We start from the raw sequence: 27,774 nt of genomic DNA, 5'->3' as shown, positions 1-27,774 counted from the left end.
GGTTCATGGGGATGTCTCCATTAGCTACACAATGTGCTATCATTGACGCAATGTGCTATCATTCATCGTGGTCTTTCAAATAAGCCTGCTGCCTGCGCTGTGTGAGCCTATTCATGCCACCCTGCCCCCGCCTCTGCTGCTAACCATTTGTCTGTTCTGTTATATTTTGCAGAACTTGAGGCCAACCCTGTCGAGGCTGAAGCCGATGCAGAAGAAGATCCAAACGAGGACGAGCCTGAAGAGGAGAACATCTTCCGATCCCACCTTCCAGACCAAGAGTATGGGGATGAGGGGGAGGGGCAGGGGGAGGGGATGGATGAAGCCCCCACTGTTGTACTTACTCTGGAGAAGGTGCAGGTGCCGTCCATTGCAGTGCCAGGCCCTTTCCTGAGTGGTACGAGTGTTGGGACATTCCATGGTTTCTCACAGTCCGAGGCTGAGAATTCCAGTGGGGTGCAGTGAGGCACACCCAGGGCCCCACCGTCCCAGTCTGCGGATCCCAGTGGGATGCAGTGAGGCATACCCAGGGCCCCACAGTCCGTGGCTGCGGGTCCCATTGGGATGCAGTGAGCCAGGGTGAGGAGGGGAACGAGAGCTCGACAGCACTCAGGTGCAGGATCTAACAGATGTGGTTCAGATGATGGCAATGAGTGCGGAGAGCATTGACCTTACGCGATCACTCCTGGACACCATCAGTGGGGTGGGTGATGAGGTATCGCGACTGTCAGGAGAAGTAGCAACACTCTCATAAGAAATGGGAACACTGCTGGGGCACATGAGGGAGGGAATGTCGCAGGCAGCTGATACAATGTCGGTGCTCATGAGGGAGAGAATGTCGCAGGTAGTTGAGACACTGTTGGTGAACATGAGGGAGGGAATGTCGCAGGTAACTGATACACTGTCGGCGAACATGAGGGAGGGAATGTTGCAGGTAGTTGAGACACTGTCAGGGCACATGAGGGAGGGAATGTCGGAGTTAGCTGCTGCATTAAGGGAACATGCCCAGACCCTGCAGCCATTGACAGAATCAACTGCCGCTCGCACTTCAATCCCCAGACCAGCCTCTGAAGAGGCCCAAGCCGGGCCTTCCACATTACTGCCTGCCCACGTCCCCCATCAAGAAGTGCGCATTACCCGAGATGTTTGAAAGAATAAGCTTGTACCAACCCGAGAAACGCTGCGGGCAGGGGTGGAGTCAACAAGACCAAGCGCAGCGGGCGGTGCTAGAATAAGGTGGAGGAGAGATGGGTACAGCCTTTTTTTCTGCTGCTGTTGTTGTTATTATTGTTGTTACTGTTGTAACTGTTCTCAAATTAAAAGTTTTTTGTAAGTTATGTAAATTTACAAGTTTAAAAGTTTGTAAGTGGTCTTAAGTTTTTAAGTGATCTTAGAGTTTGTAAGTGATCTTAAAGTTTGTAACTGATCTTAACTGAAAATTTTAAAGTTTGATACAAGAATATTTTTATTAAAGTTAGGTTAAGTACAAACAAGTGTTAAACTTTTGAATAAAATTTATTTTAAATTATAACTGAATTATTTCCATTATTTGTTCCATTATTAATACAACTTTTTGAAGTAAAGAAGAATCATTTCCATTATTTGTTCCATTAACACAACACAACATTACGGAACAAGTCCAAACAGTAAACGTGGTCCATTTGGAATAGTTGCTGCAGAGCCTTTAGGCAGCAAAGCGTTCATGGATGAACTGGCTCGAGCAATTGTTAAAGGGGCATGCCGGCCAGACCTCCTCTGCCGTTGTGCTCCGAGTGCAAGTAGTTGCATGGCTTCCTTGTCCTCCTCCTCCTCCTCCTCCTCGTCATCTGCATCTTCCTCCTCATCATCAGCCACTCTCACTTCAGATGGCTCTTCTACTACCAGCTGCTGCTGCCTCATGATGGCTAAGTTATGCAGCATGCAGCACATAACAGTGAACTGACCGACAATCTCAGGGGAGTATTGCAAGTAGCCTCCGGAATGGTCGGAAACGCTGCTTCAAGATACCAATGGTCCTCTCTATTATGCTGTGCGTTGCAATGTGTGACATGTTGTATTCCCGGTCAGCTTCCGTCCGGGTTACGCGTAGGGGCCTCATGAGCCAGGTGGCAAGGCTGTACCCTTTGTCTCCCAGCAGCCAGCTCTGCCCTTCTGCCTGCTGCTGAAACATGTCAGATATAGTGCTCTCGCATAGGATGAACACAATCATGGGTGCTCCCAGGATATCTCGCATCAACTGACATGATGCAATGCACGTCATCACACACGAGCTGCACATTCACCGAGTGAAAACCTTTTCTGTTCCTGTATATCTCGGAATTCTCCAAAGGTGCTCGCAAGGCGATGTGGGTACAATCAATGCAGCCCTGTACCTTTGGGAAGCCAGCAATCCTGGAGAAGCCCACAGCCCTGTCACGCATTGCCTGGGCGGTCATGGGGAACTTTATGTAGTCATTCCTCCGGGCATATAGTGCAGCAGTCACCTGCCGAATGCAGATATGTGTTGCATGTTGAGAAATGGCACACACATCCCCAGTTGTGGCCTGGAATGATCCAGATGCATAGAATGAAAGTGCAGCTGTAACCTTCATTTCAACTGACAAACAGTCCTCCTGACGCTTCTAGGTTGCAGGTCAGCTTTTACTAACTCACAGTTCTTGGTTAAAGCTTCTCACATAGTCTGCATCACTCGGGTGCAGGTATGAGCGCCTGTCTCGATATACCCGATGTGGGTAAGGCCTTCTGCCCATCACCCTACGTGCTCTGAGGTTCTTCATGCGATGACGTCAAATCAGTCGTCTCCTCTGCAGCACCATCATGCAGAAGGCTTGCACAAAGTATGGCATTGCCAATATTGCTCCCATAATTAAATTGTACCTTTGCAAGAAGCTCAAAACAGCAGGACAAGCAATTAAAGCTTCTCTCCTCTCTCTCTCGACGCCCGAGTATGGACCACACCTTGGTCTGTGCATGCGCAATAGACTTGCTTGGAACGGGAAGCTCGGCATTCAATGAGGATGTTTGAGGCAACAAAGTCAAATGCAATTCTTTCATTTTAGATTTTTTTCAAAGTACCACCCCACCACCGACCGAACGTCTCCTCACCGGGCTTGAGGGTCGGCCGGCAGAATCACTCCCTCATCCGGACACAGGCTCAGCAAACAGCTCCCTCGCCCCCCCGTGGCACTTTGAAAAAATCCCAAAATAAAGAATTGCTTTAGACTTCCATTTTCTCCGTTTTAAGTTTGAAAAAATTAAGCTTTATGATGCATATTTAATGTCTTCTTGACTCCCTTCAAAACTTTGTATAAAAATAATGGCGTCTTTCTGAGCTGATTTTTTACTGTGTGCCGGTTTTTCTTTAGTGCCCAGTAGGTTTTTTGGGAGTGGTCACATACGCCGTCCTAGGAAAAATGTCAGACTTGCATAAATCTGAAAAACTGGCACAGACATTAGGTTATGCCCCCTTGATGCAAAAAAATACTAACCTAAAAAAATCTGTAACTGAGTCACACTGGCGCAGAAACTTTGGGGAAACTTGGATATTTTAATTTAGGCCAAAAAAAGCGGCGCGCGCCAAAAAAAGGCGCAGATAACGAGGGAAAATTGAGCCCTTAATTATGTTAACAGTCTTGAACTCTATGTTTGAAGCATAGAAATGGATATCCTCAGCATACATGTAAAATTTGACCCTTTAATGCAGTTAATGTCTGGTAGGGATGTAGATGATGAATCAGAGAGGACTGGGGATGGAGTCTTGGAATAGAACCAGGACAGTGCAGTATCATTGAGATAAGCCTTGTGATGGTAGGATACCTCAGGTTACAGCCAACTTTACACTTGCCCTTGGCAACAACCTACCAGTGTAACAGTGCTATGAGTTCCACCTAACTGGGGTAATCTTATTCTACCTTGCCTCGCACAGGTTCCCACTATGTTGTGTTTCTCTAGGGTTACAAATTCCTGGGGTGCGAATTCCCCAACATGAATAATATATTGGCTTGTTCGCTCCATTGCTCCTTTGTCATCACTTTCAGCTGAGCAGAATAAAAGTTTGTGGCTCAAACAGCAGCCTAGTCTCAGGGTGTGTCACTATTATATTTCCACTGTATGTGAAATATAGACTAGGAATAGTGGCTGCTTAATTTAAAGGCAAGTAACTTAGCCATCTGCTTTAATAAGCAAAGTGAGACTGTGCATGTCTGGAGTGGAGTGTTGATAACTTCATAATCCACAAGTTTGAAGTTTGCCTGTTTTGTAATCATCGGTTGATATCAAAGATGCAGTTCAAATCTTAAATACAGCTCTGATGCATCTTTAAATGTATCTTTACGTGGGAGATGTTATTCCCTTTTGGTCAGTTTTTATTTCAGCGAGGCCCATGTGACTGACATTTGATTGATGTTAATAGTGGAAGATTAGCAGATGCAATGTAGTTTATTGCCAATCCCTTCTCTCTCCTAAAACACATTTAATTACCTTGTGAACCCATTTATACAGTCTGCCTTCCTGCTAATGTTCCCCACAAATTCTTCAGGTTAAAACAATCTGCCAGAATTCCCTTCTTGCTCTTAACTTCTCAATGTTTACCATCAGCCCCTTGATAGTTGAGTCCAGTGCCACAGTAAAACCCTTTTGTTCCCTTTGATTTCACTTGGTGCACTTTGGCTGACTCACTGAACTTTGTTCTATCCACAGAGAGGTGTTTCATATGCCTGAGGACATGCTGATAGTGCCCAAGATTTACTCTGCGCTGCCAGTCTCTGTTCTTCATGTGATCAATAATGACACAGGAGAGGAAATTCCCAGGGTTTTTCAAAAGGTACCGCCTCATGTCTATGCTGCAAATAAGGTAGGTATAGCTAGTTGCCAGAGATCTGATCACAAATGTATTGTTTTCTGCAAAATTTGCCTCTCACTTCTTTAAACCTGCTCTTTGACCGTGCAGATATTTCATTCAAATTAACAAAAATCTGAATCGTAAATGCCTGCCTAAAACTGTAAACTATCTTTTTTTATATATATATAGAATGGCTACACATTCACGGTTGAAGCCGAGACAGGAAACACCATAGTTCCCTCTGGTAAATGGAGAATGCGTTTGATCGGCTCCAGGCATCCTCTCCCTGTCCTGGGATGCGATGCTGTCAACAGCAACTTTTCAATGAAGGAGATTAAGTCCTACTACGTGCCAAATGACAAAGATATTCTCTTCAGGTAGTCATAAAAAAATTGCTTTACAGCTTAACATTGCAGGCCATATCCACCACCTTAAACATTAATTCCATCCACCACTGGCACACCATGGCCGCAGTGTGTACCATCTACAAGTTGTACTGCAGCAACTCGCCAGTGCTTCTTCAACAGAACCTCACAAACCCGCGACCTCTACCACCTAGAAGGACAAGGACAGCAGGTGCATGGGAGCATGGCCACCTGCAAGTTCCCCTCCCACGTCACACACCATTATGACTTGGAAATATATCGCCATTCCTTCATTGTCACTTTTGCCAATTACCTTAAATCTGTGTCTTTTGGTTACTGACCTTTCTGCCACTCGAAACAGATTCTCCTTATTTACTCTATCAAAACACTTCATAGTTTTGAACACTTTTATCAAATCTCCCCTTAACTTTCTAACATTGTCACGATCCCAGCTTTTCTAGTCTTTCCACATAACTGAAGTCCCGCCTCTCTGGTACCAGTCTCGTAAATTTCCTCTACATCCTTCTTGACATCCTTCTTAAAGTGCCCAGAATTGGCCGCAATACTCCAGCTGAGGCCTAACCGTGTTTTATAAATGTTTAGCATAACGTTTAGCTTTTATACTCTATGCCTTTTGTTAAAGCCAAGGATCCCATATACTTTTTTAAACAGCCTTCTCAACTTGTCCTGCCATCTATGAAGGGTTATGGTAGCATAGTAGTTATGTTACTGGACTTGTAATCCAGAGGCCTGTACTAATGATCCATAGCCATGAGTTCAACTCGCAGCTGGTTAAATAAATATATCTGTGCTAAAGAGCAAGTATCAGTAAAAATCTATCAAATCACTATTGTCCTCTTTGAAAATAATTTTGAAAGAGGCATTCTTAAGATGGCCGCATATTATGTTTCCTAAAATGAAAGTCTTGTGAAAACTGACAACTGATCACTAAACTAGATGGATAGAACCTCAAGTACTAAGTGACTTCAGAGTGAACCTCAGCTCAGGCATTTTAATACAGTGCTTATAAATTTAGACCATAAGAAGCCCAACTTTCCATATCTCCTATAGGGAAGGAAATCTGCCGCCCTTACCTGGTATGGCCGATATGTGACTCCAGACCCACAGCAATGTGGTTGACTCTTAATTGCCTTTTGGGGTTTAAGAAGGCAGGTCACCACAGCCTTCTCAAGGGCAATTAGGGATGGCCAATAAATGCCGGCCTTGCCCACATGCCATGAACGAATAAAAATAAAGATTTGTGTACATACAAACCCAGGTCTCTCTGTTACACCAACCACTTTAAAATTATACCATTTTGGTATAATTTATATTGCCTCTCCTCACTCTTCTTACCAAAATGTATCACTTCACACTTCTCTGCATTAACTTTCATCTGCCATGTGTCTGCCCATTTTACCAGTCTGTCTATGTCCTCCTGAAATCTGTTACTGTCTTCATCACTGTTTGCCACATTTCTGAGTTTGGTATCATCTGAAACCTTTGAAATTATGCCCTGTATACCCTAGTCTAGGTCATTAATATATATCAAAAACAGCAGTGTACAACTAATACAACTGTTCACCACTACTCATTGCTTTCTGTCCCTTAGCCAATTTCGTATCCATGCAGCCATTTAATCCAGTGGTAGGCAATCCCGCGGGCCATATCCGGCCCGCCAAGCCATTCTTCCAGCCAGTTGGAAGGGAGATAATTAGAACACGTGCCGGAGATCGAGCTGCACTTTCGTCTATCCACTTTCACTTCTCATGGGCCAGAGACAGACCCGAACTGCAGCCAAAGAAAAACCATAGTAATACTTCATTCAGATTAATAATTCGCAAAAGTGATTCTCGCAGGCCTGATCTTAAAAGGATCCGTTCCATGATTCTGGGCCCCAATGGCGGACGTCCATACCCAGAATGCACTGTGTACTCGAATTTGCTCTATCCATTTTAGAGTGCAATCATGGCTGCTCATCTCCACAACTCTTTTATTGAAGAAAGTGACCGGTGCTGCATCGTTCCTCCCCGGGTCTCCAGAGTACGATAGCAGGGGAGTTTTCATCAAGCACCAATTGAGCCGGCTTTAGTAATCTTTGCAGAGTGGCATAAGGATGAGTGAGATGGGGAATGAATGCTGATACAGGCTCTAAAGAGGGTACAGTTCTATTTCACAGCACTGATTTACAGAGACCAGAAGATACCATAACATTTTTAACTTTTATCTTTGATTCATTTCTGAGCAGTATCGAATACATGTTGTGTATGTAAGATAGCATCTGACTACTATCTGAATTTATGGTTATGCAATGTTTATGTTTATACAATGTTCCCTCTAATTTGTTTTCGCGCACGGTCCCTTTGTATTTGCTGCACGGCCGGCCACTCTGCATCCACACATGCTCAGTAGCTCTTCCAGAGGCAGGAGCTGGGGAGCAGCCTGGGCGGAACCGCGCGATTGTTGCGCCACCTGGAAGCCACGCGCCTTAGGAGGAACATTGGTGGGTGGCCCTCAACAGCTCACCAAACTTATTAAGTGGCCCTCTAGCTCAAATAATTGCCCACCCCTGCTTTAATTCCATGCGTTTCAATTTTGATAACAAGTTTTATATGATACTTTATCAAATGCCTTTTGGAAGTCCATCTATACAACATAAACCACACTAAATTCATCAACGCTCTCCATTATTTCATAAAACAACTCAATTAAGGTAGTCAAACACGATTTGCCTTTAACAAATCTGTGCTGGCTTTCATTTATGAACCCATATTTTTCCAAATGTCAATTAATTTTGTTCTGGATTATTGCCTGTAAAAGTTCCCCCACCATCTACGTCCAGCTGGCTGGCCTGTAGTTGCCGAGTTTATCCATGTCCCCTTTTTGGAACAGGGATGTAACATTTGCAATCCTCCAGTCTTCTGGCACCACTCCCAACTATGAAGGATTGGAAGATTGTGGCCTCCGCAATTTTCACCCTTCTCTCAGCAACCGAGAATGCATCCCATCCGGACAGGGTGACTTTTCTACTTTGAGCACTGCCAACCTTTTAAGCACCTCTTCTATCTATTTTTATCCTATCCAATATTGCTACAGCCTCCTCTTTTACTGTTACATTGGCAGCATCCTCTTCTCTAGTGAAGATAGATACGAAATACTTATGTAGTGCCTCAGCCTCTGCCTCCACAAGAAGATCTCCTTTTTGGTCTCTAACCCTACCCTTCCTTTAATTACCCTTTTGCAATTTATATGTTTATATAACTTTTGGGTTCACTTTTATGTTACCCGCTAATCTATTCTCATACACATTCTTTGCCCCTCTTATTTCCTTTTTCAGTTCTCCTCTGTACTTTCTGTTTTTGGGTTGGTTCTCTACTGTATTATGAACCTAACATGTATAATAAGTCTCCTTTTTCTGTTTAATTTTAATCTCTGGTGGGGAGGTGGGGAGAAATTTGGTCGCACTCCATTTGGGGCGGCATCCCAGGCAGAGCGGTAATTTTAGTATCTTAAAAAAGTTTGTGCCCTCTGCCCAGAAATTCGTCAGAATCGAGCGGGGAGCTGACAGAGGTATTAAATCAGCTGTTGTACAGCAGAGCTGGGGGGACGATAACGAAAGTTTCGGCGGTAAATTTGGCAGACCCATTACGCATGCATGGAACTACGAGTCAGACCCTGGCAACAGCCGGGTCTTAAAGGCACGGCATAGTAATGCAACCATTAAAGTTTTGAAAATCACTTGTTTTCAACCTGTACTGTTATGTCTGTCTGCCACTTTAAACTCGGAGGCTCGCGCACCATGCTCTGTATAAACATTGCACTGACAGTGACCTCCGAGGGAAGCGCTTTCTCATCCCTTTAAGAAGCCACCAATTAATGACTCTGCAAGCCTGTACCGACATTGTTCTTGGCAGCACCTAAATGAGGCAGCTGCACCTAATTTTCCGACCGGGCTGCAAGCGTGGGCGTTACACCAGAAATACGTCATGATTGGAGTGATCGTCAGTAGCCAGGCGCTACTGGTTTGCACCCGCTGTGAGCCGCTAACGAATTTTTGGTTGGGGCACTAAATGCTGCGCTCCCATTAACGTCCCCTCTGGCCGCTAACTGAGGCGTTAGACAGCCGAAAATCCAGCCCTATATCTTTAGTCATCCAGGGAGCTCTAGCTTTGAATGCCCTTCCTTTCCCCCTCATGGGAATGTGTCCAATCTTTACGTTAACTATACCCAAACTATCTCCATTGTTTATTTACTGTTTTACCTGCCAATCTTTGATTCCAATCTACCTGGGCCAGAACCCTTTCAACTCACTAAAATTAGCTCTTCTTCAGTTGAGTATTTTCACATTTGATTTTTCCTTGTCCTTTTCCATAACTACTCTAAACCTAATATTATTATCATGTTCCCCAACTGCACCCCCTTTGAATCATGCTCTACTTGCCCTACTTCATTCTCAGAACTAGATCCAGCACTGCATCCTTCCTCATTGGGCTGCAAACATACTGGTCATGAAATTTCTCTTGTCCACATTTCAGGAATTCCTTCCCCTCTTTGCCCTGAACACTGTTATTTTCTCCGTCTATATTAGAATAATTGAAGTCCCCCAAAATCACTGCTATAAAGTACTTGCATCTTTCTGCAATTTGTCAGCAAATTTTCTCCTCTATTTCCTTCCCACTGTTTGGTGGTCTATAGTATACACCCAGCAGTGTAATAGTTCCTCTATTGTTTCTTAATTCTAACCAAATACATTCTGTCTTTGAACCCTCAAGTATATCATCCCTTTCCAGTGCTGTAACAGTATCTGTGATCAATACTGCCACCCCACCCCACCTCCACCCTCTTTATTTCATTTCTTTTCTTGCCTGCATATCTTGTAGCAAGGAATATTACTATCCTAATCCTCTCCTCATTTGAGCCAGGTCTCCATTATTGCCACAGTATTATAATCCCATGTGGCAATTTGTGCCTGCAGTGTACCAACCTTATTTGTCACACTCCGTTCATTCACGCATGTGCACTCTAAACCCATCTTAGTGTGCCTCACATTTTCCCCCTGTCTGATCCCCCTATTTCTGAGGGGTCATTGCACCTTCCAGCACGCATCGCTTGGACCACCTGATGTTAGAAGCTACATTACTCTTTTTTGTTGTTCCCCACTGTGGTTAGACCACAGATGCACTTTTACGCTGGAAATTTCCTCGGGACTTCTCCACCACCACTATAAAAATTTTCCTAACAATCTTGAAGAACCAGCTGAGATTTTGATTAGCACCACAATCAGCTGCAACGATGCTAAGAATCCAACTCTCACATACCAATGTTCAGCTCTGTTCATTTAATACTTCTAAATTCCTGTTTAATTTCAAACCACTCTCATTTGGAGCAGAATAGAGAGAATCCTGACCACAGAGAAAAAATCCTCCCTTCCTATACCCATAGAACTACTCCACCCGATTCGGAATAAAAGGGAAGTGTCACATTCAGGCCAGCATCATCATCTTAGTCCTGCACCATAATTCTTAAAACCCACACCCATTTTTTTCCCTGTTGCCTCACCTACTGCTTGGGACCATGGTGCTGCCCTCTAACCAGCTCTCTCCAAGGCAGACTGCAGGGGTGCCTGCTTAGATGCTGTTGCTATTTAGGACATGGCACAAGAGACGAAGATATTCTCAGGGGTTGGCCTGTTAAAATAATCATGAACAGAAGAGACCTTCAAATTTTTGCTTTAGAATGGAATAGTGGATTAAAATACATTATTTTAAAACAACTGTCATTAATAAAATCAATTTTCAAAAAACAGGTAAAGATCTATTTCTGCCACAGGGCTTTTTACAATACCAGTGCTTCAATGAATAAAAGAAAGACTTGCACTGCCATAGCGCATTTCACAATCTCAGGACATCCCAAAGCGCTTTGCAGCCAATAAAGTACTTTTGTGTAATGTAGGAAACACCACAGGCAACTTGAGCACAGCTAGGTCCCACAAATAGCAATGTAATAATGATCAAATCTTCTGTTTTAGTGATGTTGGATGAGGGATAAATATTGGCCTGGACACCGGGGAGAACTCCCCTCCTCTTCTTCGAAATAATGCCCTAGCTTCTTTACGTCCACCTGAGACGAGGCCTCGGTTTAACATCTCATCTGAAAGGCGGCACCTCCGACAGTGTAGCACTCCCTCAGTACTGCATGAGAGTGTCAGTGTAGCTTTTGTGCTCGGGGAGTGGGACTTGAACCCACGACCTTCTGAATTAGATGTCAGAAAGTGCTAGCACTGAGCCACTACAGACACTTAAACTCCCAGCTCCAAGTTAAACATTTTCCTGTGCTTCTTGCAGATCATCTCTGGTCATTGAGATGATTGCAAGGTGGCTCCCACTACTTTCTAACAGTGCTGCATCCTTCCTGAAGGGAAAGGTGGTGGCAACCAAATTTGACTGTCCAACTACTTTGTGGTGGAAGTGGGATTATGAGTTATAAACTATGGTGAATTAACAAAAAATAGATGATGATAGTTGATACTTATTGAATTCTTGCAGTTTCATCAAGGCCATCACCAAGCTGCAATATATTTTTGTCAGAGCAAGTGAATCATTTCGGAGAATCCCTTTCAGGAAGGGTGTTGCAATAGCAAATAAATCATCAATTCCTTTGGCCTTGTTTTCTGGGCAATTGATTGCTGATATTCTGGAAGTGTAGGGTAAATTTGGTGAGGCAAGATGCTCGGCATGGAAACGCGCCCACTGGTTGTGTAGATCATAGAATCAGGTGTGCTGGATTCTACAATCCCCCCCTTCCTGTCCACTGAGGCCACGCACGGGGAGCAAATTTACCCTTTTATGTATGTAACAGTGAAGAATGCATTGTATGATTTCGAGCTAAAATAATCTCCTGAGATCTCTCTGCCAACCCCCACAAACCCTTCCCTGACCCGGCCTCCGATCTTCTCCCCCACCCCCCTCCCCCGGCCCAGCCTCTGATCTCCCCCCAGCCCGACCTCCGATCACCGCCCCCTGCCCCCCCCCCCCCGCGACCCGGCCTCCGATCTCCTCCCAACCCAACCTCCAATCGCCCCCCGACTTGGCCTCCGATCACTCGCCCGCTACCCCGATTCTGTGTCTGATCTCCCCCTGGCACGGCCTCCGATTTCCCCCCCGCCCCACGGGCCCGGCCTCCGATCTTCACGCCCCCCCCGGCCCGGCCCCCCGATCTCCCCCCCCCCCTCCCGGCACGGACTCCGATCTCCCCCCCCCCCGGCCCGGCTCCCCGATCTCCCCCCAGCCCGGCCTCCGATCTTTCCCCCCCCCCCCCCCCCCCCGGCCCAACCTCCAATTTCCCCTTGACCTCCCTTCCTATCTCCACCTGATCCAACCTCTAATCTTCCCCGACTGGCTTATGTTCTCCTTCTGACTCAGCTTATGATCTCCCCCTGACTCAGCCTCCAATCTCCACCCGACCCAGCCTCCATTTCTTTTGCTCCCCTCACACACCCCACCCGGCCTTCAATTACCTGCCGTCACAGCAGCCTTATCATCATTGACTTCTTGCCGACTGGCTCTTCGCGCTATGCCAGCATGATGTCAATAAGGCCAAGGCCCAATATAGGGGGCGCCTTGGGCCTCAGCAATCAGGCACAAGGATCATAGCTCCGCGCACCCAAATTTCTACCTCGATCTATTTTTAAGTTAGCAATATTATATTTTCACCGACACCTTTTGCAGGTTCCAGTTGAATGTGAATGCAAATCACTTAACTACGCTCCACGTACAGACCTCCAAGCCAGATGTATACATCAAGCTACAAATCCTAGATCAAGAGAAAGAAGTAGCAAGAGCAACTGGAAAAGGCCATGCTATCATTCCTTCATATCTGATTCGCAAAACTGTAGGACGTACAATTCATCAGGGTAAGTGTGACTCCAGAAATCTTCAGCCTACATGCACTTTCTTTCTCTCTCTCACTCTCCACTCTCCCGCGCTCTTTTTCTCCTTCTCCCACTTTTTCCTTTCTCTCAACTACCAAGCGATAGTTTTGAATGAACACAGGAGGATGCTGTTCTTTGTGTGTTATGTATAGGAAAATGATTGGGGATGAGTTTCCACACAGGAAACATTCCCCACCCCAAGCATTCCTTGAGACTCATCTCCTATTAGAATTGTAGTGGAGTATTTAAAATAAACACTCAACATCGGATCTGGGTTCGAAGATTCAAGTAGTCTTTATTTTGTTTGCAAGGGAGAGTCGAGTCTGCAGTTAACCTGTTGCTGAGCTGTCCTCATTCGCTCTCCCCGAACAAAGAAAACACAGGGTTTTTATACAGTTACTCAACCTACAATGGCCAGACATTCAATACATGAGACATACATTGATTTGAATGGTCAAAACCCTTGTCACTCAAAGCAAAGTCTCCAGTACTTTTCCACAAACCTCACTATGTCCCGCGAATGCTGCGCAGTTACATTTTATACAGTCTAACTACAATAAAAATGGTGAAACTACATGGAGAAGTGTTCCAGTGGTTATTTGCCACCAGTCCCCGCCCACCTGCTACTAATACATTGGTTACTACAGTTTACAGCAATTTCATTGGTTACTACAGGTTACAGCAATTTCATTGGTTACTACAGTTATAGTAATTTCTAATGATTTCATTGGTACATTCAGTTATGGCCACTGTTGCTGGGGGAAAGCCCCCTATAGGTTACGTGTTACATTTCTGTGAAATTGTTCCCAGGCTAACTCTTAGACTGTGTCCTTCACAAATGCATCTGGCTATCCTCACCTCAAAGAGGCTTTGTTTCTGCTATCTCGTGTGACTTGAACATGGCGGCCTCATTTCATTATTTCTGTGAGCTGTCTACATTTATCTTGTTTGCGCTCTCGGGGGTGTTATCTTTTCAGAGAATTTCTCTGACCTTCATCCTAGCCCTTGTGAAACCCGTTGTTCTGTGTTACATCCTAATTGCTGGAAAGTGGGACTCAGCTATTCTTCCATGAACACATCAAACCTTTCTCTCAGTCTTTCTTGCTTTAGGTTTTAATTTTACCAAATTACTTTTCCCCTGATGAAGGTTTTCGCTACTACATGCACCATAACTTTTTGCCCCCTGTAGTTTTTAGCACTTTCCTCTGCTATATGCCTACAATTCATGGTTTGGATTCGCACTGAACATCTCTTTTTAAAATTCCTTCCTGTTTTTTATTTTAAATGGTCACCATAGCAACTAACTTTGACCCTTATTTCTTGCATTATAAAGAGCCCCTCTCTCTACATTTCACACCACTTTTGTCAGAGTCTGTTGCAGTTATAACAGATTTCAGGTTTTCCTACCACCCCACTGTTTCTAATTAATGGGGGCTGCTGGCAATTGTTCCTTTTCGTGTGTCCTGATAGATGCTGTCATCATCACACCTACTGTCAGTTTATTTCGTCGCTTTCTCAGTCAATAGTCTAGTCCGTCTACTTAATTCATAATACGCGCGAGTGATTAAAACGAGGGTTTTCTCCTCCTTTTGTTTCTTTTCCGACTCCCACCATTTTCTTTGTTCAGGGGGTGGGTCGTCTGGTTTCCAATTTTGTTTAATCATTATTTCAAATTGTTTTAGATTTTTGTCTGCTAAGTATTGTGTCAGGGATCCCTCTGGTCCCCACTCAAGTTCCTCACTTCCCATGGCTATAGGTTGTCAACGGTACATCCCTTACTTACTTACTCCTCACGAGTGAGACCATTACTTGCAACCTTATTGGTTGTCAGCAGTACATCCCTTACTCGCCCTGAGTGAGACCATTACTTGCAACCTTATTGGTTGTCAGCGGTACATCCCTTACTTACTTGCCCTGAGTGAGACCGTTACTTGTAACCTTATTGGTTGTCAGAGGTACGTCCCTTACTTATTCCTCACGAGTGAGACCATTACTTGCAACCTTATCAATTATCAATCGCAACGTTATACAGGCACATTTCTATATAACCGATCGCAATTGTTTCACCTGGGATCTTCCGCTGACTACTTGAAGTCTCGGCCAGACCAGCAGATTCGGATCTTTCAGGCAGCTGACACCAGACAGATTTCTGCCCTTGTCCCAACTGCGCGTGGTAATTAAAATGTACTCACGCATTTGACATGGCTTCCATCTGCCAGTGTCCGCCGCCCGCTTGAGACCCTGCTTGCAGCACCAATTGTAGTGGATTCGAAGATCTGGGTTCGAAGATTCAAGTATTCTTTATTTTGTTTGCAAGGGAGAGTCAAGACTGCAGTCAACCTGTTGCTGAGCTGTCCTCACTCGCTCTCCCCGAACAAAGAAAACACAGGGTTTTTATACAGTTACTCGGCCTATAATGGCCAGACATTCAATACATGAGACATACATTGATTTGAATGGTCAAAACCCTTGTCACTCAAAGCAAAGGTACGATAATGACCACGCTTGTCTCCAGTACTTTTCCACAAACCTCACAGTGTCCTGCGAGTGCATTAGCACATTGGAATGTTATCATCCCTCTTGCGCCTTGACCAGAAGGGCCCTCATCCATCCTGTTATTGCAGGCGAATGGTGCCTATTTTGTCACTGCAACCTTGAGATAACTCACAGCTGTACTGCTGCTTCACTAACCTGGCTTTTGCACGTTCACGTTTAACCCTTTATCCATGACTGATTATATGTCCAGTGTGACCTACTGTCCCACTTCAAGAATCATAGGGGGAGAAATTGCCCTCCTCACCATTTGGGGCGGATCATTTGAATTATTCGAATCATTACCGCCCTGTGAGGGTCGGGGGGAAGAGACGAGAAATTTGGATCTTTAACTTTGTCACCGCTTCCGAGCACTTTGGGGCACTGTTTGAGATGGTGCGAGGCCTAGTGAGGCCTCCTTGGCACCCACTGGGCCACCAGGGAGGGATTTGGCTGGGATAGCGGCCCGGCACCCAAGAACAGGCGCCGCACTGCCTGTCGGCGGCCCGGCTGAACCAGCGGCTGCCATTGTCGGGCCGACTGCAGTCAGCCGACAATTAAAACAAAATGGCGGCAGTGGTGATGCACCCTCCCCTTTAAGGGCGGACGCACCGCCCAGCCTCTTGCAGCTTCCCGCCTCGTGAAGCTGTCAGTGGCACTGACCGGTGGCAACCACACTCCTGTGGGGCAATTTCCCCCGCGGGGCAGCAAAGGGGACGGCGCCACACGATAAGGAGTCGGCACCCGGCCGACAACAGGTTGGACCGCCAGGCGGGGCAGAAACTCGGGGCGCGACGGATGGTCGCACCATCTACCTGCCCCTGGTTGGAAAGGCCTGACCGCCCCGTTACCGCCTCTTTGAGGTGATAACGGGCCTTAAAAAAGGGGGCACTTTGGCCCCATAAAATCGAACAGCCATTCAGCACATCTTGCCTGTGCTGGCTCTTTGAAAGAGCTATCCAATTAGTGCAACTCACTGCTCTTTCCCTGCATCCTCCTGCAATTCTCCTCTTCAAGTATGTAACCAATTTCATTTTGAAAGCTACTATTGAATCTGCTTCCATCACTTGAGGCATAATATTCCAAATCATAATAATTCGCTGCGTAATTAGATTTCTCCTCGACTCACTGTTAACATCAGCCACTTCATATTTTTGATTTATCCATTTTGAACCTTAATAAGTAAATGCTAAATACAGATGAATTTTTATTTGGATTGTTGATACCCTAAACAGATTGAAAGAGCTCAAATTCAATAAATCCTTAGAGTCATAGGGCCAGAAATTGGTGGCCTTACCACCCACTGCCACCGGCTGCCGCCGTGTTTTTTTGGCGGACTCCCCTCGGTGACAGATTGCTCCAGGTCTGCAGCCAGCGGGAGGGGAATACCACCGGGAACCACCCGCTGACGGCCAAGTCGTGTAAATGTCCTCCCACCTGCCGAGCTGGCAGATTCCTCCAGGCGGGAGTCGGCGGGAGCAGGGGGAAGGACCGGTGCGTGGAGGCAGGTCTAACCCCGACGGTAGGTAAGAAGACCTGCAAAAAAAGGTTCGTGAACATCTTTTTTTTTTTAAATTCCAGTGATTTATCTGTATGGGGTCTCCTGAAGGTGTTCCAGTGTTTTTTTGTAAGATTTTATTTTTAGGTCTCCCCCCCCCCCCCCCTCCCTGGACCCGACTCAATCCTCGGCGGCACTTTGGCGAGGATGGTATTTGCCGCCGAGATTGGGAGCTCCCGTCCGCTGCCGCCCAGATCGATGGTGTAAGCTGTTAATTTGCCGCCGGATATACTTGCTTTGGAGGCAGTTCAGAGAAGGTTCACAGGGTTGATTCCAGTGATGGGGGGGTTGACTTATGAGGAAAGCTTCTGTAGGTTTGGCCTCTACTCATTGGAATTCAGAAGAATGAGAGGTGATCTTATCGAAACGTATAAGATTATGAGGGGGCTTGACAAGGTGGATGCAGAGAAGATGTTTCCACTGATAGGGGAGATTAGAACTAGAGGGCATAATCTCAGAATAAGGGGCCGCCCATTTAAAACTGAGATGAGAAGAAATTTCTTCTCTCAGAGGGTTGTGGATCTGTGGAATTTGCTGCCTCAGAGAGCTGTGGAAGCTGGGACATTGAATAAATTTAAGACAGAAATAGACAGTTTCTTAAACTATAAGGGATTAAGGGGGTATGGGGAGCAAGCAGGGAAGTGGACCTGAATCCATGATCGGATCAGCCTTTGAAAGTTACTATTGAATCTGCTTCCAACACGCTTTCAGAGTTGATAATGATTACTTTATATTTACATCTTAGTGTCTACAAGTAAACTATCCGCTACTCCTGCTGTTGGAGTAGGGACCAAAAAATTGGGAAGTACTTCGAGCTCGAGTAGCAAAGCTGCAAGAGGTTCCGCTAAGGCAGGAAATGAACATAAAGCACTAGCTTTAAAACATGAGGCTAGTTCCTCCCTAATTCCATTCATCGAGGAGAAGCCTTCACCTGGTGAAGTGGTAAGCATTGCCATGAATTAATATGACTTTGTAGTTTGTCTTCTCTCTGCATACTAATGTTTAAGGATGTAAGTACACTAGAGTGGGAGTCATGGATGAGCTCAACACTTCTTCCAAGTGAACATTCGGAAGACCAAAGCCGTCATCTTCAGTCCCCGCCATAGAATCTGCTCAATTGCCATTGGCACTATCCCCCACTCTGGCCACTCGTTCAGACGCAGCCAGACTGTGTGAAGCCTTGGTGTCCTGTTCGACCCTGAGTTGAGCTTCAAGTCCACGCCCTATTCGTCACCAAGACTGCTTATTACCACCTGTGCAACATTTCCTGCCTCTGTCCGCCCTCACTCTTCCCGGGCACTGAAACCCTCGCAGCTGGACTCTATGTATGCAAAATTCCAGGAGCAGTGATCACATTCAATGATGCCTCCCAACACTGACACCAGCCAGTGTTTGTGGGGTTAGTGAGAGGGCACATCATTTTGTGGGGCCAATGGGCTCAAACGCTACTTGTGGCTCACCATTGGCACCTACCTGCCCCATTCCAACAAGTTTAAAAAAAGATTTCATAAATGCAGGGGATGTTCTCTTCCACTTCGCTTCAGAGTCAGGTGACACAAAGTGCTTGGCAACTCCTTAGTGAATGATACCAGGGCTAAGAGGGTTAAATTATGAGGACAGGGCTAATTATAGAAGATTAAGGGGTGATCTATTTGAGATGTTTAAGATGATTAAAGGAGTTGATAGGGTAGACAGAGAGAAACTATTTCCTCTGGTGGGGGGAGTACAGAACAAGGGGGCATAACTTTAAAATTAGTACTAGGCCAGAGTTCAGGGGCGATATCAGGAAACACGTCTTCAAAGGGTAGTCGAAATCGGGAACTCTTCCCCCAAAAAGCTGTTCGGATGTGGCTGGGTCAATTGGAAATTTCAAAACTTAGATTTTTGTTAGGCAAGGATATTAAGGGTCAAGGAACCAAAGCAGGTAGATGGAGTTAGGATTCAGATCCACCATAATCTAACTGAATGTCAGAAAGCCTTAAGGGGCTGAATCACCTACTATTGTTCCTATGCTCCCAGTGAAGCAAAGTGAAAATGCTTCACGGCAATCTTGCCACTGTAGCGTAAATGTATCCTAAAACTGTAAAATGTTTAGACAAAAATAAATTAGTAACATATGATAAACAAAGTGCTACGTACGAAGGATGAGGTATTAAATATATGAATGGCCTCACTCTAAATTCACCGTGCAGCTTATGAATTGTATCACTCCACTTGGGAGAGTATTCTTTGTAGTGCGCCCTCTCATGTGGTAAGCCTTACTTAAATAGCTGGCTTTCAGTAAAGAAAATAAAAACTTGCCTTTATATAGAACCTGTCACAACTGCAGGTCATCCCAAAGCGCTTCACATCCAATGAAGTACTTTTGAAGTGTAGCCATTGTTGTTATATAGGAAAATGTGGCAGCCAATTTGCGCACAGCAAGCTCCCTCAAAGAACAATGAGATAATGACCAGGTAATCTGTTTTTTAGTGATATTGATTGAGGGATAAATGCTGACCAGGACACCGGGTAGAGATTCCCTGCTCTTCTTCAAAAAAGTGCCATGAGATCTCTTACGTCCACCTTAGAGGGCAGATGGGACCTCGGTTTAACATCTTGTCCAAAAGATGGCACCTCCAACAGTGCAGCGCTCCCTCAGTACTGCACTGGAGTGTTAACCTAGTAGGAGGGATTACGGGCCCAAGTTTCCACACGATAAAAAACAGGCGCCCCTCCGAGCTGGGCGCCCGTTTTTCGCGCCTAAAACGGCGCCTAAAAAAAAACTCGCAATTCTGGAGCGTTCTGCAGCTCCTTGTCGGAGCCTACACTTGCGGCGATTTTGTAAGTGGGAGGGGGCGGGTACTATTTAAATTAGTTTTTTTTCCTGCCGGCAACGCTGCTCGTGCGCGTTGGAGCGTTCGCACATGCTCAGTGTGAAAAAAACATTGGCACTCGGCCATTTTTGTAGTTCTTTGTAGCTGTTTAATTTTTGAACATTTTTTTAATAAAAGCACATTAGCACTTGCAGCCTTCTCACTGTCTCCTTCCCCCCTCCCCCGCGGGAACGAAACGGCTGTTTAATTCCCCCCCTCCCCTCCACGGGAACGAAGCGGCTGTTCCCTTCTCCCCCCCCCCCCCCCCCCCCCCCCGGGAATGAACGGCTGCAGGGAGAATTCTCCCTGGCTGAAGCACTTTCACACAGGTAGGAAGATGGTTTATTTAATCTTTTCTTTGCTTATAAATGTTTATTCAGGTTGGATTTATTTGTATAATATTTGTAGAAGTATAAATAAGGATTTATTGTCGAATTTAATGAGTTCCCTCCCCCCCCCCCCCCCTCCCTCTCCCTCGTTCTGGACGCCTAATTTGTAACCTGCGCCTAATTTTTTAATGTGTAGAACAGGTTTTTTCAGTTCTACAAAAATCTTCACTGGCTCCATTCTACTTTAGTTTGGAGTACATTGTCACTGTGGAAACTTTGAAATCAGGCGTCAGTGGCTGGACACGCCCCCTTTTGAAGAAAAAATTCTGTTCCAAAGTAGAACTGTTCTACCTGACTAGAACTGCAGAAAAAAAATGTGGAGAATTGCGATTTCTAAGATAGTCCGTTCTCCACCAGTTGCTCCTAAAAATCAGGCGCAAATCATGTGGAAACTTGGGCCCAAGATATGTTCTTTAACTAATCTGGGGATGAATTTCTGCGTGAGTTCTTTCCAATGTCCCATAACTGTGCTGTAAGAGCCTGGTAAAGCCAAAGTTACAACAGACAAGTGGTAGAACTTAATGATGAAATTCGTCCCCTCTGCTCCCTCGAATGTTCTCATATTTTGCGATTTTTAACATGGAGGAAGAATTAATAATCTAACAATGCAAGTTTGCTCTGTCACGTTATCTAAGCTCATTTAACCCACTGAGTGATTGAAGTTTCAGTGTAGTTTGTAAAATTTGTGCATTTGTTAAAGTAACAGGATACATGCAAGAATGTGTGAAATCACAAGTCCCAGTAAATTTCCTCATCATTAATGTTATATTCACAATCTGGTATCCTATAGCCTCATAAATACATCATTCAAGCGTTAGTTCTTCACAAAAGCTGGCCGCTAACTGAAAACGAATTAAATTTTGCCGACTCGCAGAAGGATATGGACAACGAGATTGCAGGTAAAGTAACACACTGTCATTCTGTTCATTTATTTGAAGGAATGGATGCACACTGCAAAGTGTTATGTAACAGCAAGCTTGATTTCTGTTTAATTTCTCTTCACTGTGTGCCATACAGGACAATAGTACAATCCTGACAGCACCATAACAGATTAAAGCTCAATCAACAGAAAATCTATCCGCTATCTGTCTATAATCTATTAAACGCTCAGCATAAGGGGCACATTTTCTTTCTATGTTAACTGTACTTCCTGTGTCATCATTTTTGAGTCATACCTTTTTATGTCAATGTTTTACAATAGCAAAATCTAATGTTCATATTTTTAAATAGCAAAATCTTATTTGCCATCATTTGGCAGCTGCCGGCTTGCGGCCACTAGGTGGTGCTATTGCACCTCCCCACCTTGTCACCCACCTCTTCCACTGAAAGGCGCTGCTCTCACAACCATCATCATGTCTTCTCAGTTGCTTCAACCATCAGCTACTCCCGGGTGTTTATTTTGAACACATAACGTCCGCTCCTCTTGGACACTTAACGTCCACTCCTGACATACTTCCCCCACTCCTGGGCCCCACTTAAGCTACTCACCTTTCATATGTCACTGACAATTCACAACCTCAGGCTCATCTATCATTCTTGGCGCACCTCATTTCTGATGCTTCATGCCCTGCCTGTTTTCTCTTTTACACCCCCTGCCATCTGCCTTCTTTGGTTGCCTTGGGTCCACTGTGATCTTCTTATTCATAACCCACTGTTCACTTCCTGGCCTCTGCGTGTACCCCTGCTATATCCCGTATGCTGTTGGGCTTGTCACGTTAGGCATTGGGCTACACCCTGTGCTCGCCCCGCCATCTCTGTCTTTGGCCGTGCATGGGCCTCGGCTCTTTGTCGAGCAACCGGCCCCAGTTTACTCCTGATTCTTCACCCCTGTCTGGCGGCTGACACTTGTTGGTTAAAACGCTTACTACGCTTATAAATAGATTACAGCTCAAAAAATGATTAAAGAACATGTGCATCATATTATCAACAGGGGAAGCAGGATAGATGATGAAAGAAAAGGGGATTAGATGGGGAGATAGTTTAGAATGAGGTGTGGGGGGGATTAGGAATGACGATTAGGAATAAACGATAAAGGAGATTAGGGGTGAGGGAGCACTCTGCTGTCTGGCCTCCTATCTCTCACCCTCTGTAAACTTCAGTACATCCAAAACTCTGCTGCCTGTATCCTAACTCACACTAAGTCCCATTCACCCATCACCACTGTGCTTGCTGACCTACAGTGGCTCCTTGTGTTCAAATCCCGCCATGTCCTCATCCCTCCCTATCTCTATAACATTCTCCAGCCCTGAAACCTGAATTCCTACAATTATGGCCTCATTTGCATCGCTGATTTCCTCTGCCCCACCATTGCAAGTCATGCCTTTAACTGTCTAGACCCTAGGCTCTGGAATTCCCTTCCTAAACCGCTCCACCTCTACTTCTCTCTCCTCCTTTAAGATGCTCATTAAAACCTACCAAGTTTTCTGTCACCTTTCCGAATAGCTTTTTAAGTGGCTCAGTGTCAAATTCTTGCTTGAAAGTGCTCCTGTGAAGCACCTTGGGACATTTTACTAAGTTATAGGTGCTTTATAAATGGACGTTGCTGTTGTAAGGCCCTATGGCGGCCATCTTCTTTGTTTGTTTGTGTCTCCAGTTCAATTGGAATTTCCTGAATATTCTGATGTTTACAGACATGGTGGGCCCAATGGCCTCTTTCTGTGCCGTAAATGTCTATGATTCTACATCAGAAACTGAGGCAGAGTTGGGAATAAAAAAACAACTACTTTGCATTCTTGTTGCTCGACCACAAGTGCAATAAATCTGCGATAAACAATATAAATGGAACATGTCTGCTCGAATCTATCCACCCTTATTAATGGTGATTTTCAGTTGGAACACTTAATTGAAAAACCTTGGAATATTAAAGCAATTCATCCTAGAAGCAGACAGGAGTGATTTATTTGTCTGTGTTCTGATAAATTGGAATATTTAACATAACTTCTGTAGATTATGGCAGATGAGGCCATTTTTTTGTCTGTTCATGAACATATTAGAGGAGTAGCATATATGATGGTCCGAAAGAAGCTGAGGGCAGTTCTCTTCAGGCCCACTCCCCCACAACACTGCCACAACGCAGCCATAATCCAGCAATCTTTTCTATGTGCTCACAACCCCCTAGATTGCCCTTCTACTGCTTCCAGACCACTTTCCACTCCCAGAGCCCGACCGCATCATCCCTGTGTTCCCTGATCCAGGACTACACCGATGTTCCCAGATCTCAGGCCCTTCTTCCCCAGTGCTCCTTAATCTCAAGACCCCTTCAGTCCTTTGTCCTCCAAGAGGTTCCCCCCCTTACTAGTGGAGAACTAGCAATGGTGGAGCGGGAGCAGCTCCGAGGGATTTCCCAGCCATTGTTCTCCCAAAACCAATCCAACTGGGCTTTACTCCTCCACTCTTTGGAGGATCCATGTGCTTCACAGAAAAAAATACCATCCAGGTCTTGCTACAGCTATATAAGATATTGGTGAGGCCACACCTGGAATACTGTGTACGGTTTTGGTTTCCATATTTATGAAAGGATATACTTGCTTTGGAGGTAGTTCAGAGAAGGTTCACTCGGTTGATTCCGGGGATGAGGGGGTTGACTTAAGAGGAAAGGTTGAGTAGGTTGGGCCTCTACTCATTGGAATTCAGCAGAATGAGAGGTGAACTTATCGAAACGTATAAGATTATGAGGGGGCTTGACAAGGTGGATGCAGAGAGGATGTTTCCACTGATATTGGAAGACGAGAACTAGGAGGCATAATTTTAGAATAAAGGGCCGCCCATTTAAAACTGAGATGAGGAGGAATTTCTTCTCTCAGTGGGTTGTAAATCCGTGGAATTCGCTACCTCAAAGAGCTGATGAAGCCGGGACATTGAATAAATTTAAGATAGAGCTAAACAGTTTCTTAACTGATAAGGGATTAAGGGGTTATGGGGAGCGGGCAGGGAAGTGGAGCTGAATCCATGATCGGATCAGCCATGATCTTATTGAATGGCGGAGCAGGCTCGAGGAGTCGTATGGCCAAACCTGCTCCTATTTCTTATATTCTTATGTACAAGATAGTCAGTCTTTCTTTCCTGCTCATAAGTGGTACAGTTAATTTAAAAATACTTAGGTTCACTTTCTATTGAATCTGAACATAGTCAGAAGTATTTATTTTTCCACTTGACCTCACTCTTGGGTTTTATTTTATTTAAGCTGTAGTGCCATCTAGAGTATGAATTTTCTTTTTCTATCAAGTTTTTAATTGAGCAATGTGGCCACATTCTTGGTGCAGCTCACTTGTGAGGCGTTTATTTCAAATAAGACTGGTAGACCTTGCGTAGCGTTTCGTACTGGTAATTTGCTATCTGGGATTATTGGTTACCGTATTCTCCTGGAACTTTCCCCCAAATTGGCGAAGACTTTTTCTCCAATTTTTTCACTTCTCCCAGGAGATTGTGTGACTTGGGGGGGTGGGGTGGGGATTAGTTGGTGGGACAGGTATGGATGGGATGTGCTGGTTGGACCAGTTTATCTTTTGATATTTTTTTCCTTCTTTGTAAAAAAAAAAAGAAGTGGAATTTTTATAGCGCCTTTCAGGACCTCAGGATGTCTCGAAGCGCTTTACAGCCAATGAAGTATTTTTGAAGTGCAGTCACTGTTGTAATGTAGGAAACAGGGCAGCCGATTGGCACACAGCAAGGTCCCACAAACAGCAATGGGATAATGACCAGATAAACTGTTGAAGTGTTTCCACAGTATTGCATGGAAGTGGATTATGGCCTCAAGTCCCTGGAGTAAGGAATTCCAGGGCTATTAGGTGTGATTTTTGTTATGTATGCAACCCCATGTAACCAGTATTATACCGCCACCACAGAGCGTTCCTGTTGGAGGCCCAAGGGATCCCAGCACCCTTTGGGAACACAATATATATAAGCACGCATTAGATTAAAGGAACTAAGGTCACTTACTCTCGTCTACAGTACTCAGTTACACCACTTTATTATGAACATAACAACTGCCGACGAGATAACGAACCATCACGTGAAAATGCAGAGAACTGTTGGTATCCTGGAGAAATTCTCAGAAGGGGACGATTGGGAAGCCTTCATGGAACGAATCGACCAATATTTCGTGGTCAATGAGCTGGAAGGGGATGAGAACGCGGACAAACGAAGGGCGTTCCTCCTCACCGTCTGCGGGGCAACAACCTATGGCCTCATAAAGAATCTTCTTGCTCCGGTGAGACCAACAATCTAATCGGATGAAGAACTGTGTATGCTGGTCAAGGAGCACCTAAATCCGAAGGAGAGTGTTCTGATGGCAAGGTATCGATTTTATACATGTCAACGGTCTGAAGGCCAGGAAGAGGCGAGCTATGTTGCTGAACTAAGGCGCCTTGCAGGACATTGCGAATTCGATGGATTCCTGGAGCAAATGCTAAGAGACTTTTTTGTGCTTGACATTGGCCATGAGGTTATCCTTCGCAAACTATTGACTGTTGAAACATCGAACCTGAGCAAAGCCATAACGATAGCCCAGGCATTTATGTCCCCAGCGATAACACCAAACAAATTTCGCAGCATAAAGAGGTTTCGGCAAGTACTGTACACAAAGTAACGTTGTTTTCAGGCAGGAATGCATATGGCAGAATGTACACGCCTGCAGCTGCACGACCTCAGATGACCCAGAGTCCGCCATCAAATGTTAATGCGAGGCAGTTAACGCCTTGTTAGTGCTGCGGAGGTGATCATCGAGCCCATCAATGCCGCTTCAAACACTATGCGTGCAAAGGCTGTGGAACAATAGGACACCTCCAGCGAATTTGGATATCAAAGAAATGGCAGCTTCAAAACAACAAAACCCAGAGTGATGATACAGAACTTCCTTCAAGTTCAACCGTAGGATTGAAAAACAGAAGAAGTGTATACCAATTGAAATACTGCCTGTGGGATAGATCGATGCTGGAGCTGAGACTGAAGGTAAACTTCCCCTCCCACCACCATCCGATTTGGGGGACACACTGTCGTAATGAAGTGGAAGACTGTCATGATCAATCTAAAGCGCTACATCTAGTCATGGATCTAATTCTGATGGGTAAGAAACGAGAGGCATTCAGGCAGTGTAGCGAGCTGGGGGACTGCGTCCTTGTGTCAGTGGGAGGAAGGCGTAGACTCTTCAACCAAGAAAGAGGGCACCTGACATCACCTGAGGTATACAGCACAGTTAAAGGAATGGAAATTACTTTCCTTTAATACTGCAAATCCTGAGTAGGGCAAGGGGTTGTCATCTGGAATTGTGAAGGGCAGCATTTCCTCTTTGAGCTGAGTTTGAGTCATTTTTTGGAAACAAACAGGTATCAAGCAAACTGAGCTGCACATGGCAGGTTTAACTCGGATACAATGAACTTTTTGATCCAGCATTTGTTGCTCCAATTGCACCTTCCTCAAGGGAAGGTAGTACAAGTATTTGCAATTTATTATCTGTCAGTTCATTGGATATATTCAAGAGAGAGTTAGATATGGCCATTCCGGCTAAGGGGGGGATCAAGGGGTATGGAGAGAAAGCAGGAAAGGGGTACTGAGGGAATGATCTAAGGGTTAAGTCATGGCAGGAGAGCTCGCTCACGTGATATGCTCCTCCTGTACCATGTGGGAACTCAGGGACACTTCCAGGAAAGTGTGTCCGCCTCCAGCTCCTGACGGTCCGCATTGCGGAATTGGAGCTGAGGGTGAATTCACTCTGGAGCATCCACGATGCTGAGAATGACGTGAGTAGCACGTGTAGCGAGCTGGTCTTACCACAGGTGAAGGGTCCACAACCAGCTAGGGAATGGAAGACCAGCAGGAAGAGCAGTGCAAGGAAGGTAGTGCAGGGGTCCCCTGCGGTCATCACCCTGCAAAACAGATACACCGTTTTTGAGTACTGTTGAGGGGGATGACTCATCAGAGGAGGGCAGCAGCAGCCAAGTTCATGGCACCGTGGCTGGCTCTGCTGCACAGGAGGGCAGGAAAAAGCGTGGGGGAGCGATAGTGATAGGGGATTCGATTGTAAGGGGAATAGATAGGCGTTTCTGCGGCCGCAACCGAGACTCCAGGATGGTATGTTGCCTCCCTGGTGCAAGGGTCAAGGATGTCTCGGAGCGGGTGCAGGACATTCTAAAAAGGGAGGGAAAACAGCCAGTTGTTGTGGTGCACATTGGTACCAACGACATAGGTAAAAAAAGGTATTGAGGTCCTACGAGACAAATTTAAGGAGCTAGGAGCTAAATTAAAAAGTAGGACCTCAAAAGTAGTAATCTCGGGATTGCTATCAGTGCCACGTGCTAGTCAGAGTAGGAA

At 45.3% G+C, this 27,774-nt stretch overlaps 1 protein-coding gene across 7 annotated transcripts in view; it reads left to right on the top strand.

Moving 5' to 3' along the window:
- The window catches only part of adgb (androglobin), a 513,562-nt gene that overhangs the window by 434,044 nt on the left and 51,744 nt on the right, over positions 1-27,774 (top strand). For all 7 annotated transcript variants that reach the window (XM_070889961.1, XM_070889958.1, XM_070889959.1 and 4 more), the window contains 5 exons: positions 4,696-4,849; positions 5,027-5,214; positions 12,930-13,114; positions 17,968-18,164; positions 21,257-21,365. In XM_070889961.1, the coding sequence (XP_070746062.1) occupies positions 4,696-4,849; positions 5,027-5,214; positions 12,930-13,114; positions 17,968-18,164; positions 21,257-21,365 (833 nt within the window). The remainder of the gene's footprint in view (positions 1-4,695; positions 4,850-5,026; positions 5,215-12,929; positions 13,115-17,967; positions 18,165-21,256; positions 21,366-27,774) is intronic.

Source organism: Pristiophorus japonicus, chromosome 9 (genome assembly GCF_044704955.1).
Source record: "Pristiophorus japonicus isolate sPriJap1 chromosome 9, sPriJap1.hap1, whole genome shotgun sequence".
Taxonomy (NCBI): domain Eukaryota; kingdom Metazoa; phylum Chordata; class Chondrichthyes; family Pristiophoridae; genus Pristiophorus; species Pristiophorus japonicus.
The sequence above is the reverse complement of the archived record's forward strand: the minus strand, read 5'-3'. Positions and strand labels throughout refer to the sequence as shown.